The sequence below is a fragment of the Oncorhynchus clarkii genome, chromosome 12 (assembly GCF_045791955.1).
Source record: "Oncorhynchus clarkii lewisi isolate Uvic-CL-2024 chromosome 12, UVic_Ocla_1.0, whole genome shotgun sequence".
Lineage (NCBI taxonomy): Eukaryota > Metazoa > Chordata > Actinopteri > Salmoniformes > Salmonidae > Oncorhynchus > Oncorhynchus clarkii.
Window position 1 is genome coordinate 11,219,602 of NC_092158.1, and position 16,771 is coordinate 11,236,372.

Genomic DNA, 16,771 nt, shown 5'->3' on the forward strand with positions numbered 1-16,771 from the left:
CTCTCTCCCTCCGCTGAGACTGACCCTCAGTCTGCTGCTCTCTCCCTCCGCTGAGATTGACCCTCAGTCTGCTGCTCTCTCCCTCTGCTGAGACTGACCCAGCAGTCTGCTTCTCTCTCCCCCCGCTGAGACTGACCCTCAGTCTGCTGCTCTCTCCCTCTGCTGAGACTGACCCTCAGTCTGCTGCTCTCCCTCTGCTGAGACTGACCCAGCAGTCTGCTTCTCTCTCCCCCCACTGAGACTGACCCTCAGTCTGCTGCTCTCTCCCTCTGCTGAGACTGACTCCCAGTCTGCTGCTCTCTCCCTCCGCTGAGACTGACCCTCAGTCTGCTGCTCTCTCCCTCCGCTGAGACTGACCCTCAGCCTGCTGCTCTCTCCCTCTGCTGAGACTGACCCTCAGTCTGCTGCTCTCTCCCTCCGCTGAGATTGACCCTCAGTCTGCTGCTCTCTCCCTCTGCTGAGACTGACCCAGCAGTCTGCTTCTCTCTCCCCCCGCTGAGACTGACCCTCAGTCTGCTGCTCTCTCCCTCTGCTGAGACTGACTCCCAGTCTGCTGCTCTCTCCCTCCGCTGAGACTGACCCTCAGTCTGCTGCTCTCTCCCTCCGCTGAGACTGACCCTCAGCCTGCTGCTCTCTCCCTCTGCTGAGACTGACCCTCAGTCTGCTGTTCTCTCCCTCTGCTGAGACTGACCCTCAGTCTGCTGCTCTCTCCCTCTGCTGAGACTGACCCTCAGTCTGCTGCTCTCTCCCTCCGCTGAGACTGACCATCAGATGCAGGCACCATCAGCCCAGTAAAATAAAAAGCTAATTATTTAAACGTATGCTCACTCAGCTGTGCCTCACAAGTAATACAACAATGGATCTATTACCGGTATGATCATATAGCCTACCTCAAATTTTGAAATATATATATTTTTAAATGTCCCGAACAACAATGCATTGGTAGGTGAACTCAGGCAAAGCCAGTATGGTGATAATGTATAGGCCTATAGCTTACTGAACAAACCTCATTGCTACAGTACTGTTTTTAATTGGTTAAGGTTGCATGTGCTTACATTGTTTAAGTCATGGTAATAAAAAATCAGAGCGGGTAGATCTCGACATGCATTTTGACTCAGAAAGTGATCTTGACTCAGAAAAGGTTGGTGACAACTGCTGTAGACTATCAGAGTATAACAGCTGCTTCAGTGTCCTGGCACTTTGGGTTTCTGAATAAAATGACCAAACAAAATGTATTACTCATATTATTATTGCTCTATTTGTGTATGATGTACAACTCATCTCCTACCTGCCTCTCTTCTCTCCCCCCAGCCTCCATCTAAAGCCCTGTCCAGCATCTTGGGGAAGAGCAACCTGCAGTTTGCTGGGATGAGCATCAATTTGAATATCTCCACCAGCAGCCTCAACCTGATGACCCCAGACTCCAAACAGGTCAGTTTACAAACAATGTAAAGTTCCCTTTCGTGAAGAAAATATATTTCTGTAAGAGATGTCAAGAAAAGTTAGGCCTACAGTGTTATTTGATTTCCTGATCAATGTGTGTGCCTCTGCCAGATCATAGCCAATCATCATATGCAGTCCATTTCCTTTGCATCAGGAGGAGATCCAGTGAGTGATCCAGTAAGAACCATTTTTTTTATTTGAACCTTTATTTGAACCATTATTTGAACCGTTATTTAACTAGGCAAGTCAGTTAAGAACAAATTCTTATTTACAATGGGAGAGAGCTTATGGGAAATGTGGTTCACAAACACAAGGGGATTTATGGAGCCACGTTTTATCTGTTGAATGAATCTGACTGTAGATTATGGCTATAGACAATCCTGAGACTCATCCAAGTCTCTAATATGGGCAGATCAATGTTAAGTTTTTATATTTAACTAGGCAAGTCAGATAAGAACAAATTCTTATTTACAGTGATGGGCCTACCGGGGAACAGTGTGTTAACTGCCTTGTTCAGGGGGCAGAACGACAGATTTTTTTTTAACCTTGGGGCGTCTACCTGCCGCCCCACATCGGTTTATTTTGTTTATAACTCATGTCAATCCAGTGTATTAACACATCTATACATTAGTATGCAGACTCTCCTTAGGACTGCTGTAGATGTCGATGTATGAATGCCTTCCTGGTTGACTTTCCCTTTGGCGTCTCTGTTCACCATTGACTAATTGCCCTTTCCTTGGTCCAGGACACGACTCATTATGTTGCCTATGTAGCAAAAGATCCTGTCAACCGAAGAGGTAGGCCCTACCTGTATTTCCCTTCTTCTTCTTCTTCTTCTTCTTCTTCTTCTTCTTCTTCTTCTTCTTCTTCTTCTTCTTCCTTCTTCTTCTTCTTCCTTCTTCTTCTTCTTCCTTCTTCTTCTTCTTCCTTCTTCTTCTTCTTCTTCTTCTTCTTCTTCACCTTTCTCCTGCTGGTAGTTGACCTCTGCACCTCTTCTCCTATTCTAGCGTGTCATATTCTGGAGTGTTGTGATGGTCTGGCCCAGGATGTGATCAGCACCATCGGCCAGGCCTTTGACCTCCGTTTCCAGCAGTACCTCCAGTGTCCCTCCAGCAAGATGACCTCTGTACACGACAGGTGAGCCCGTCTGCCTTCATAGGCGACAGTGACATTATTTCCTATGTTTTGTGTGTGTGTGTGTGTGTGTGCCCTGCTAGACATATGTTGTATGTCCTCCCATCCGCCCTGCTAGACATATGTTGTATGTCCTCCCATCCGCCCTGCTAGACATATGTTGTACTTCCTTCCCATCCTCGCTGCTAGACATATGTTGTATGTCCTTTCCATCCTCCCTGCTAGACATATGTTGTACTTCCTTCCCATCCTCCCTGCTAGACATATGTTGTACTTCCTTCCCATCCAACCTGCTAGACATATGTTGTATGTCCTTCCCATCCTCCCTGCTAGACATATGTTGTACTTCCTTCCCATCCTCCCTGCTAGACATACAGTTGAAGTCAGAAGTTTACATATGGTACTTGGAGTCATTAAAACTCGTTTTTCAACCACTCCACAAATTTCTTGTTAAAAAACTATAGTTTTAGCAAGTCTGTTAGAACATCTACTTTGTGCATGACACAAGTAATTTTTCCAACAATTGTTTGCTGACAGATTATTTCACTTATAATTCACTGTATCACAATTCCAGTGGGTCAGAATTTTACAAACACTAAGTTGACTTTACACAGCTTGGAAAATTCCAGAAAATGATGTCATGACTTTAGAAGCTTCTGTTAAGATAATTGACATAATTTGAGTCAATTGGAAGTGTACCTGTGGATGTATTTCAAGGCCTACCTTGCCTGTTTGCTTGACATCATGGGGAAATTAAAATAAATCAGACAAAAATTGTGACCTCCACAAGTCTGGTTCATCCTTGGGAGCAATTTCTAAACGCCTGAAGGTATCACATTCATCTGTACAAACAATAGCACGCAAGAATTAACACCACACAGCCGTCATACCGCTCAGGAAGGAGACACATTCTGTTTCGTAGAGATGAATGTACTTTGGTGCGAAAAGTGCAAATCAATCCCAGAACAACAGCAAAGGACCTTGTGAAGATGCTGGAGGAAACATTTACAAAAGTATCTATATCCACAATAAAATGAGTCCTATATCAACATGACCTGAAAGCCGCTCAGCAAGGAAGAAGCCACTGCTCCAAAACCGCCATAAAAAAGCCAGACTACGGTTTGCAACTGCACATGGGGATAAAGATCGTACTTTTTGGAGAAATGTCCTCTGGTCTGATGAAACAAAAATAGAACTGTTTGGCCATAATGACCATCGTTATGTTTGGAGGAAAAAGGGGGGAGGCTTGTGTCGTGTCTTTACTATCATTAACTGAAGACTGATAGTTTTTATCAAAGATTCTCTGTAATTAGTTATTACGCGATTAGACTGATTAATCATGTAACCGTAATTACTAGGAAGTCGGTGCACCAAGGAAAAATATTCAGATTACAAAGTTAACATTTCCTAAAATAACTTTTCTGATATTTTATCTGATATATTAGTATTCGAGTTATTGAATTATTTACTTTACCTCACGTTAGTCTCATTCCAAACATCGTAAATTGTTGGTTATCTGCACGAACCCAGTCTTCACTATAAGTCATCCATACATCAATTGTCTTAAATCATTTATTTATTACTAACTAAGTAATTCACAGAAATGCATAAACAAACAAACAAACAAAGTAAATATGGTTACAAGAAATGATAGGAGAATGTGCCCTAGTGGGCTAAACCGGCATGGCGGCTTGTTAGACAAAAGGGGAAGTGGGGGTCAGCTGAGAAGTCCCGACAGAGTTGATAATTATAACAATTGAAATGCTAATCCTTTACACATGAACGCTCACTCATTCGGGAACAATTGCAATCAATATATATATTTACGCTCCGTGTGTCGTCGGGATCTCTGTTGAAAAGTTAATTTCTGTTGGAGAGTTTGTCTGCTCTCTCTCTCTCTCTCTGTCGTATTTAGAATGGATAGTTCAGAGTGACATTCATCGTTATAGAATGGTGTTTCGGCGGTTGTCGTTCTTCGTGTTCAATGATACCAAATTCTTAGCTGCAGACTAGTAATTAATATCAAAGACTTGTTCTTATTCTGTCAGTATCGATAGTCTAAGAGTTTATCCACGTGGTATGGTTAAAAGATTCAGCAATGGTCTACAACCTTTGTCCTCCTAATGGAGAAAAACATGGTCTGCAACCTTTAGCCATCTCATAATTGAGGTAAGCTCGGTCTGCTGATCGAAAACCCGAGTGGGGGTTTTATTCGGAAGGGCCGAAAAAGGGCTGTCCCAGGATGCCTGACCCTAACTGGGCTCAGGGGCGGTCCTCTGATTTAGTTCAAATCAAAAGGGAATTGTATTTTTCTTCATTAAACAGTCCACAATCATATTACACCATTATTCAAACAGTATCATACTCACTCATTCATCTTATACAACAATTAGATGTAAACCTCATATCTGAGGCTATTATATAAACAGCGTTATGGTAATGTGGCCACACCGTCTCCCATGAGCTTCCCCAAGTTGTGACAAATGGACCAGTTTGTAGCTGGATTCTTCACCGATTTTTCATACTTTCTCTGGAACATGAAATTTGTTCGTACCTCAAGTTCTGTGAGGTGGAAGGATTTCCTTTGTTCTCTATGAAAATGTACCCTCTCTATATACTGTGTGTCCATGAGGAAATCCTCAGGAATTTACGACGTCTCTCTGACCACAGCAACCTAGTTGAAGGAGGAAAGGGGGGGGGGGGGGCAGGGAGAGGGGGATGGGGCTTGCTATACCCAAAGAGGCCAACGTCATGACACTTGCAAGCCGAAGAACACCATCCCAACCGAGAAGCTCGGGGGTGGCAGCATCATCATGTGGGAGTGCTTTGCTGCAGGAGGGACTGGTGCACTTCACAAAATTGATGGCATCATGAGCAGGAAAATTATGTGGATATATTGAAGCAACGTCTCAAGACATCAGTCAGGAAGTTAAAGCTTGGTCGCAAATGGGTCTTCCAAAATGACAATGACCCCAAGCGTACTTCAAAAGTTGTGGTAAAATGGCTTAAGGACAACAAAGTCAAGGTATTGGACTGGCCATCACAACCCCCTGGCCTCAATCCTATAGAAAATGTGTGGGCAGAACTGAAAAAGCGTGTGCGAGCAAGGAGGCCTACAAACCTGACTCAGTTACACCAGCTCTTGCCAGGAGGAATAGGCCAAAATTCAGTCAACTTATTGTGGGACGCTTGTGAAAGGCTAACCGAAACGTTTTACCCAAGTTAAGCAATTTAAAGGCAATGCTACCAAATATTAATTGAGTGTTTGTAAACTTCTGACCCACTGGGAATGTGATGAAAGAAATACAAGTTGAAATAAATAATTCTCTCTACTGTTATTCTGACATTTCACATTCTTAAAATAAAGTGGTGATCCTAACTGACCTAAGACAGTGAATGTTTACTAGGATTAAATGTCAGGATTTGTGAAATACTGAGTTTAAATGTATTTGGCTAAGGTGTATGTAAACTCCTGACTTCAACTGTATGTTGTACGTCCTTCCCATCCACCCTGCTAGACATATATTGTACGTTCTTCCCATCCACCCTGCTAGACATATGCTGTAATGTCTGCAGGAAGAGCTTCACGATGCACATATTAAGCCTGCTTTCTAGTGAGCAGAAATTCACAGCTGATCGACCCTCTGTGTGATGACAGGGTTCTGAATATGGAGTCAGTCTGGACAGAGGAGGAGGAGGAGGAGCCTGCTGAACATCCGTACTACAACAATATCCCCGGAAAGATGCCACCACCTGGAGGATTCATAGACACCCGGCTAGGCCAGAGCATCCAGGCTGAGGTACAGGACAGTTCCCTCGCCACATCTCACCATATGCAGCAGCAACAGCCAGTACAGAGTGCTACACTTTAGGGCTCCCGAGTGGCACAGCGGTCTAAGGCACTGCGTCTCAGTGCAAGAGGTGTCACTACAGTCCCTGGTTTGAATCCAGGCTGTATCACATCCAGCCGTGATTGGGAGTCCCATAGGGCGCTGCACAATTGTCCCAGGATTGGCCGGGGTAGGCCATCATTGTAAATAAGAATTTGTTCTGAACTGACTTGCCGAGTTAAATAAATATATATATATATATACAATTCTGCAAAGAGTTCAACACAGTTTTGAACAGTGACTACATACATGTTTTATGTGATCACTGCGGGACATGAACCCACTATCTTGGCTTCACTGGCGTTGCACTAACTGAGCCACACAGGTACCACAAATCAACATGATGTGTAGGTACGTCATCACCAGTTAGAAATATAATTCCCAGGATGTCCATTCCACACTTACCTCATCTACACCAACCTCATCCATCCTTCGTCATCCACACTTACCTCATCTACACCAACCTCATCCATCCTTCCTCATCCACACCTACCTCATCCATCCAACCTCATCCATCCTTCCTCATCCACACCTACCTCATCCATCCAACCTCATCCATCCTTCCTCATCCACACCTACCTCATCCATCCAACCTCATCTACACCAACCTCATCCATCCAACCTCATCCACACCTACCTAATCCATCCTACCTCATCCACACTTACCTCGTCTATCCTACCTCATCCATCCTACCTCATCCACACCTACCTAATCCATCCTACCGCATCTTCAACAACCTCATCCTCACTTGGTAATCTCATCCACACCTACCTCATCCATACAAACCCCACCCACACCAACCTAATCCATCCTACCTCATCCACACCAACCTCATCCATCTTACCTCATCCAGAGTCTACCTCATCCATCCTACCTCATCTACATCAACCTCATCCACATCTACCTCATCCATCCTACCTCATCCATCCATCCTACCTCATCGACATCTACCTCATCCACACCTACCTCATCCATCCTACCTCATCCACACCTACCTCATCCATTATACCTCAGCCACACCAACCTCATCCATCCTATCTCATCCACACCTACCTCATCCATGCTACCTCTTCCTAAGGCACCCAGGGCCTACATACGTCATCACAGTCTAGAAACACATCCTGTTAGCCTCTGGGATTTGATTTGCTTCCCAATCATGAATGAGATGGATCCTGCTGACAGAGGAAGGAAGGAATACAGACCTTGCAGAAGAGTTGCTGTTTTTTTATCTTTATTTTTCTCTGACTCATTCTGTTGTTTTTCCTGTGTCTGTCCCTCGAGCAGCAGGCCCCAGGGGCTGGGGTGGACCAGACTTACTACCAGGGTAGACACTGTGGCGAGATCTGGGGGGCGGACAGGAGGCCTACTGGGATACTCGTCCAACAGGGTAAAAGAGGATCTATCTGTCTCTGGTCTCTCTTTCTCTCTCTCTCTCTCTCTCTCTCTGGTCTCTCTCTCTCTCTCTCTCTCTCTCTCTCTCTCTCTCTCTGATCTCTCTTTCTCTCTCTCTCTCTCTCTCTCTCTCTCTCTCTCTCTCTCTCTGATCTCTCTTTCTCTCTCTCTCTCTCTCTGGTCTCTCTTTCTCTCTCTCTTTCTCTCTTTGGATATATTTCTGGACGTGTCACAATCTCTCTCTTTTTTTCTGTTTGTCTCTAGCTTTCTCTCTCTGTCTGTCGTTCTCTGTATCTTGCTCTCTCTCCGTCTCACCGTCCCTCTCGCTCACCATTACGTATCGGTCCCGGACAAATTTAACTAAACATAATCTTAGGACCAAAATAGCTTTTTACCACCTGAGGAACATTGCCAAGGTACGGCCGTTTCTCTCTCAGGCTGATACAGAGACTCATCCATGCTTTTATTACAAGTTATATAAAAAATAATTGTGCTCCACAGATATGGTCAGATTTTGGCTAGGCTACTTTGAAGCAAGGTAAGACATGCCTCATAATATGTAATTAAAAGTTTCAGGTTTCAAACAGTTAAGTATCTGTTTTCAAAATGCATACTGCCTCCAGCTCATTGCAAAGTGGTGTGTGACTTGCCTTCTGTTGCCTTTGCATTTTGCATTTGCTGTTTGAGATGTTGTAGCAGCAGCTCTCGTGCTGTCTGACAGATTTTACGCTCAAAGAATGTATCTGTATGCTGTACGCATGTGATAAAATCCATAACGAATATACTGTACACGAGTGCCAAATTAAGTACACTAAATTATGCAAATGAACCTATAGACGGATAAGCATGACCGGTGAAATGTATTTCCATCAATGAAGAGGCTAAAAAGCGTTACTTCACAATGGTGTTTTTTCTTCTCTTCCCGGACAATTGGCCTGCTGCAATTTTATTTATCAGCTTTTCTATTTTTTTTATTGGTCAAAAGCCGGCTATTACCGGCTAAGGGAAACGTTGACACACACACACACACACACACACACACACACACACACACACACACGTCAGCTCAGACAGATCCAGCTCAGAGAGGCCCAGCTCAGAGAGGCCCAGCTCAGAGAGGCCCAGCTCAGAGGCCCAGCTCAGAGGCCCAGCTCAGACAGATCCAGCTCAGAGAGACCCCGCTCAGAGAGGCCCAGCTCAGACAGATCCAGCTCAGAGAGGCCCAGCTCAGAGAGGCCCAGCTCAGAGAGGCCCAGCTCAGAGAGGCCCAGCTCAGAGGCCCAGCTCAGACAGATCCAGCTTAGAGAGACCCCGCTCAGAGAGGCCCAGCTCAGACAGATCCAGCTCAGACAGATCCAGCTCAGAGAGGCCCAGCTCAGACAGATCCAGCTCAGAGAGGCCCAGCACAGAGAGGCCCAGCTCAGAGAGGCCCAGCTCAGAGAGGCCCAGCTCAGAGAGGCCCAGCTCAGAGAGGCCCAGCTCAGAGAGGCCCAGCTCAGAGGCCCAGCTCAGAGAGGCCCAGCTCAGAGGCCCAGCTCATGAGCTCCATCAGCAGCAGATTTTAATTTAGAATGGAAAATGAATGTGTTTATTCAATAAATGTGTGCATTGCATCGTATCGCATCGAACCAAATCGTTTCGTTACTCTAAACAAATAGAATCGGCACCAAATCGTTTCAAACTAAAACGTGTCGTTCATGTATCGTATCGGATCCCATGCATCTAAACATCTAAAAGAAACGTCCTCTCACTGTCACCTGCGTTTATTTTCAGCAAACTTAACATGTGTAAATATTTGTATGAACATAACAAGATTCAGCAACTGAGACATAAACTGAACAAGTTCCACAGATATGTTGTCACAATCGTCGATGGGAACGGACCAAGGCGCAGCATGAGTTCCATATACTTTATTACACAGTGAAACTATCAAAAACAATAAACAACACGAACGTGAAAGCCATAGTGCACAAAACACTAACACAAACAATATCCCACAAAACAGGTGGGAACAATGGAAAACTTAAGTATGATCCCCAATTAGAGACAACGATAATCAGCTGCCTCTAATTGGGAACCATACTAAAACACCAACATAGAAATACAACGACTAGAACACCCCCCCCCCCGAGTCACGCCCTGACCTAAAACACCATAGAGAACCCAGAGGGCTCTCTATGGTCAGGACGTGATACATGTGATGAACAGAAAGGGAATCATGTTTCCCTGAACAAAGGGTGGTCAAAATCAAAAGGAACAGTCAGTATCTGGTGTGGCCACCAGCTGCATTAAGTACTACAGTGCATCTCCTCCTCATGGACTGCACCAGATTTGCCAGTTCTTGCTGTGATATATTACCCCACTTTTCCACCAAGGCACCTGCAAGTTCCCGGATATTTCTGGGCGGAATGGCCCTAGCCCTCACCCTCCGATCCAACAGGTCCCAAATGTGCTCAATGGGATTGAGATCCAGGCTCTTCGCTGGCCATGGCAGAACACTGACATTCCTGTCTTGCAGGAAATCACGCACAAAACGACTAGTATGGCTGGTGGCATTGTCATGCTGGAAGGTCATGTCAGGATGAGCCTGCAGGATGGGTACCACATGGGGGAGGAGGATGTCTTCCCTGTAACGCACAGCGTTGAGATTGCCTGCAATGACAACAAGCTCAGTCCGATGATGCTGTGACACACCGCCCCAGACCATGACAGACCCTCAACCTCCAAATCGATCCCACTCCAGAGTACAGGCCTCGGTGTAAGGCTCATTCCTTCAATGATAAACACAAATCTGACCATCACCCCATGTGAGACAAAACCGAGACTCGTCAGTGAAGACTAGTCCTGTCTGCCAGTCCTGTCTGGTTCAGCGATGGTGGGTTTGTGCCCATAGGCGACGTTGTTGCCGGTGATGTCTGGTGAGGACCTGCCTTACAACAGGCCTACAAGCCTTCAGTCCAGTCTATTGCGGACAGTCTGAGCATGATTGAGGGACTGTGCGTTCCTGGTGTAACCCGGGCAGTTGTTGTTGCCATCCTGTACCTGTCTCGCAGGTGTGATGTTCGGATGTACCGATCCTGTGCAGGTGTTGTTACATGTGGTCTGCCACTGCAAGGACGATCAGCTGTCGTCCTGTCTCAGGGTCCTGAAAAGGGGCGTTTCTTTTTTTTGATGAGTTCAGATACCTATCGTTCCTGTATTGTATTAGAGCCCATAGATACCTATCGTTCCTGTATTGTATTAGAGCCCATAGATACCTATCGTTCCTGTATTGTATTAGAGCCCATAGATACCTATCGTTCCTGTATTGTATTAGAGCCCATAGATACCTATCGTTCCTGTATTGTATTAGAGCCCATAGATACCTATCGTTCCTGTATTGTATTAGAGCCCATAGATACCTATCGTTCCTGTATTGTATTAGAGCCCATAGATACCTATCGTTCCTGTATTGTATTTGAGCCCATAGATACGTATCGTTCCTGTATTGTATTAGAGCCCATAGATACGTATCGTTCCTGTATTGTATTAGAGCCCATAGATACGTATCGTTCCTGTATTGTATTTGAGCCCATAGATACGTATCATTCCTGTATTGTATTTGAGCCCATGTATCTAGTAGATACGTATCATTCCTGTATTGTATTTGAGCCCATGTATCTAGTAGATACGTATCGTTCCTGTATTGTATTTGAGCCCATGTATCTAGTAGATACGTATCGTTCCTGTATTGTATTTGAGCCCATGTATCTAGTAGATACGTATCGTTCCTGTATTGTATTTGAGCCCATGTATCTAGTAGATACGTATCGTTCCTGTATTGTATTTGAGCCCATGTATCTAGTAGATACGTATCGTTCCTGTATTGTGTCAGAGCCCATAGATACGTATCTAATCGTCTTGAAAGTGAAAAATATGCATCCCTCGTTTCTATTAACTCATAACCCCCCCCCCCCCCCCCAGGTAAGAAGAGAGAGACTCTTTATTGTCTATTTTATTTTCAGATGACAGAAAATATAAATGAGTCTTTCTTGCTTTTAACTTTTGCTTTGATGTCTAGGATCATGTGACATCTACAGTCTGCCCGAGGGGAAGAGTTCAGTACCAAAAACAGGGGATGTGCCTACGTACGTGAACACCCAGCAGATCGACGCCCAGGTGCTGGCAGTCCTGCAGGCTGAACAGGACAGCATGGCAGCAGAAGGGGCAGCGGGCACAGCAGCCAAAGATAGTCCAAGGAAAGACCTGTTCGACATGAGTAAGAATATCTACCTCTAACTGCTTATTGCTAACAGTAACGAGAGAGAGAGAGATATGTTTGCCTGTAAGCAATGTTCACATTATTGTACAGCATGGCAGAGGGGGCAGCAGGCGTAGCAAAAGACAGTCCCAGGAAAGACCTGTCTGACATGAGTAAGAAGAACTAACCCAACGCTGACATGGCTAATGCTAATAACTAATAGCATATTCCTATTCAACATCTATGAGAAGAAGGAACTAACCGCGGATCGCTAATTACACTAGAATATTCCTATTCAACATCTATGAGAAGAAGGAACTAACCGCGGATCGCTAATTACACTAGAATATTCCCATTCAACATCGACAAGAAGAAGAAACTGACTGCCAAACGCTAATTGCTGTAAACACTAGCATAATCCTATCCAATGATCCGGTCCTATTACGATTTCTACCCCTCCCCTTGGCCCTAGCCCTTCAATGTTTACAGATCTGTAGCTTTACCACTACTCTGCTTATACTTATCATTAGACATATTAACATAGAGGTGTAAGGGAACAAGGGGGATGGATAGGGAGTGATTTAGGACCGGCTGAACATACTTCAACCTCACTGCTAAAATGTTTATGCTAACAACACTAGTATAATTCCTATTGAACTTGTATAAGAATAACATTACCACTAATCGCTAATTGTTAACAGTAATAACACTAGTATAATTCCTATTGAACTTGTATAAGAATAACCTTACCACTAATCGCTAATTGTTAACAGTAACAACACTAGTATAATTCCTATTGAACTTGTATAAGAATAACATTACCACTAATCGCTAATTGTTAACAGTAATAACACTAGTATAATTCCTATTGAACCTGTATAAGAATAACCTTACCACTAATCGCTAATTGTTAACAGTAATAACACTAGTATAATTCCTATTGAACCTGTATAAGAATAACCTTACCACTAATCGCTAATTGTTAACAGTAATAACACTAGTATAATTCCTATTGAACCTGTATAAGAATAACCTTACCACTAATCGCTAATTGTTAACAGTAATAACACTCGTCCAACCACGAGACATGATTATAATTATAGAGGTGATCTGGCGATTGTTTCCAGGGGGTTGCTTTGTGCCATAATTACATTGTGTCAGGTCCAAAACAAAAGGGAGATATCTCTGTAGACCACAGGAGGCTGGCGGAACCTTAATTTGGGAGGATGGGTTCGTGGTAATGGCTGGGACGGAATAAGTGGAGTGTTAACAAACACATGGTTTCCATGGTTTCCATGTATTTGATGCCATTCCATTAACTCTGTTCTTGTCGTAATTATGAGCCGTCCTCCCCTCAGCAGCCTCCTGTGCTGTAGACACTATGATTGTCGTGGCTTCCCACCACCTCCCCACAACTTGAGGGTAACATGTAAACTGCATGTTATTCAGATATAGGTGATATATCTGTCAAACAAATGACATGTATACCACGTTGCTCCTTATGAATATAGTGTAGAGGTGAATGAAGAACCATGTGTGTCTTAATGGAGGCGGGGAATGAGGTGACATCTTGGTTATAATAGGTTCCTTCATCCAGGTTCTTCCTCCTCCTTTACAGTATGTGAACAATTTACTGAATAATATTTCAATCACTACCGAGTGCCTACACATAGTGTAATTATTTCCAGGAATAAAACTAGGGAAGTATTAATGTATGACTACACAGACATATAGCATAGTAACACATCTCACCATCCATTACGGAAGTTATAATCAACCAGGGGCTATGCGTTCTAAAACAAAATGTAGAAACGATGTGGAAGGTGGGTTCCACGACGCGTTGGTGTCCTTTAGTAGTGGTTTCTTTGCAGCAATTCGACCATGAAGGCCTGATTCACGCAGACTCCTCTGAACAGTTGATGTTGAGTTGTGTCTGTTACTTGAACTTCGTCTCGGGCCTAACAACACCCATGCCAATATATCCACCAAACACTGGCTTCTTCTTCACTTAAATAATGCATGCTATAGAATGCTTTTCAAGCCAATCAGAAACTTGTATTCAACGATGCAATGGTGTAACATACATTACACAACTTACATTGTCCATCCTCCCCTTTGTACCTGCATAGGCCTATTTTCACCATATTGTGTTCCCTGCTTACATATATTCTTTATCCCACCACCACAGAGCCTTTTGAGGATGCCATCCTGACCCAGTCAGCGGTCCCTGCCCTTCACAAGGCTGGATCTGTGGATAACTCCAGCCCCTTGTTGGTGCGCTCTGCTGCCTTCAAGGCCCAGGAGGAGCTGGAAGGCCAGGCCTGGTACCACGGCGAGATGAGCCGACGAGACGCAGAGAAACTACTGGTAGATGACGGAGACTTCCTGGTTAGGAAGAGCACCACCAACCCTGGGTCGTACGTTCTGACGGGCATGCACAATGGACTGGCCAAACACCTACTGCTGGTGAATCCTGAGGGCACGGTGAGCAGGAAGGGAGAAGCAGGGGGAGAGAGTTACACTAGTGTGAAAAGGCAAATAAGAGAAAGGGTGAGTGATTGAGTGAATACCCACTGGGCACAGAGGTCAATTCAACGTCTATTCCTCATTGGCTCAATGTAATTTTGTTGAAATGACGTGGAAGCAACGTTGATTCAACTAGTGTGTGCCCAGTGGGTGTGTGTGAGAGAGAGAGAGAGAGAGAGAGAGAGAGAGAGATACAGTATGCTAGAGAGAGAGAGAGATACAGTATGCTAGAGAGAGAGAGAGAGAGAGATAGTATGCTAGAGAGAGCGAGAGAGATAGTATGCTAGAGAGAGAGATAGTATGCTAGAGAGAGAGAGATAGAATGCTAGAGAGAGAGAGATAGAATGCTAGAGAGAGAGAGATAGTATGCTAGAGAGAGAGATAGTATGCTAGAGAGAGAGAGATAGAATGCTAGAGAGAGAGAGATAGTATGCTAGAGAGAGAGAGATAGTATGCTAGAGAGAGAGAGATTGTATGCTAGAAAGAGAGAGATTGTATGCTAGAGAGAGAGAGAGAGAGAGATACAGTATGCTAGAGAGAGAGAGAGATACAGTATGCTAGAGAGAGAAATATGTTTACCTGTAATAATAATAATCATATTAATATCTCCCATGTCACTCACTTTTAAACTTTTTGTATTTTTTTTACATCTTTGTATCTTTTGAAAAGGTGCGGACAAAAGATCACATATTTGACAGCATCAGTCACCTGATAGGCCATCACCGTGACAACAGCTTGCCCATAGTGTCTGCAGGAAGTGAACTTTGTCTGAAGCAGCCTGTGGGCAACAGGAAATAGTGACGATCCACTCACTAAACCTGCTGGGAGATGGAGTTCTGAAACTTAAACCTCCAATCCCTCCTGAAAACCTGAAACTTGAAGATGAAAATAGAGAATATATTATTGTTGAAAAAAGGTGACTTAACGATGATGACAGTGTCTTGGAAGCGGTCTGTGGCTGAGCAAACTCCCGGGCCACAAAAAAAGGAGGATGAGAAAGAAGAAGGTTTGCTGATATAAAAAATATTTATAGAACTGTTATTATTTTCTTGTGATGATTGAAATGCTATATTTTTGAGAAGACATATAGGTGCATTTGGGACATATATGTTGATTTGGTGTTTTAAAGACAAAGAAAAACAACTGTTAGTAGTTTAGATGACGAAGCGCAAATCGACATCAGAGGGGAAAGAAAATAGTATTTTCGAATAAAACCCTGAATTTGAGTTTTGTCTATCAAGCACAACCAGATTTACACAGTCATTGGTAAGTAGGATTTACAAATCCTAATAGTTTAAAATAGAGGAGAACAACTATTTGAAAATGCTGTTGTTTATATTGAAACTATTTTAGGATTATTTGTCCTTTATCGCAGCTATAGCGCGACGACATCTTCCCTTCGGGTTACTAATTCATCTATCCTGGTCCCAGACCTGTTTGTGATGTCTTGCCAACACCTGAGGGTGGGACAATGACCATAGCCCATAGGAGTTGGTAAGACAGCACACATGGGTCTGTGACCAGGCTAAAAATGAATCTGCTTTATAAGAACTAAAGACGTGAATGTGTTTTGCTTTACAGTAGTCACAGTGTGTTGGGGTCAGGGGTCGCAACCTTTGGCCCCTCATAGTGCTGTCAACATGGCTTTAAAGATACAGGGTGAATCTCAGTTGTACTCCCTTGATTCCTTGCATCCTCTCTCCTTGCCCCCAAAACCTCCCATTAGCCTTATGAAACCAGACTGATCTAACTGTAAGTCTCTCTGGATAAGACCGTCTGCTAAATGACTCAAATGTAAATGTAAAAATGTGACAATGTCACATTCTGTTTCACTTCACGAAATGTAAGCTCAGCGGTCAGTCTGGTTTCATGAGGCTATATAGATCCGAGGGGAGGACCCTCACATCTTCTGCTCCAATGTGCTTTGAGAAGGAAACAAGGAGGGAGGGGCATGAGGAATCAAGTTATTACTATTGAGATTGACCCACTGACATTTTTTTTTATATAATGAAGTACTCTTCTTGTGTCACTGCAGTCGCATGACTTGACAAATCTAACTGTTCCTGTGGACATTGTTCATAGACCTTGAACCCCCTTGGGAGTTACTTGTGTAATGCTAACACTGTAAAAAAAGAAGAAAAAAAA

The 16,771-nt window shown here is 43.9% G+C and overlaps 1 protein-coding gene across 1 annotated transcript in view; it reads left to right on the top strand.

Annotated features, from left to right (window-relative positions):
* The window catches only part of LOC139421860 (SHC (Src homology 2 domain containing) transforming protein 3), a 62,808-nt gene extending 46,037 nt beyond the window's left edge, over positions 1-16,771 (top strand). Inside the window, exons 4-12 of the mRNA XM_071172987.1 lie at positions 1,312-1,431; positions 1,555-1,620; positions 2,189-2,240; positions 2,451-2,580; positions 6,236-6,377; positions 7,753-7,855; positions 11,921-12,118; positions 14,289-14,584; positions 15,296-16,771. Of these exons, the coding sequence (XP_071029088.1) occupies positions 1,312-1,431; positions 1,555-1,620; positions 2,189-2,240; positions 2,451-2,580; positions 6,236-6,377; positions 7,753-7,855; positions 11,921-12,118; positions 14,289-14,584; positions 15,296-15,424 (1,236 nt within the window). The 3' untranslated portion in view covers positions 15,425-16,771. The remainder of the gene's footprint in view (positions 1-1,311; positions 1,432-1,554; positions 1,621-2,188; positions 2,241-2,450; positions 2,581-6,235; positions 6,378-7,752; positions 7,856-11,920; positions 12,119-14,288; positions 14,585-15,295) is intronic.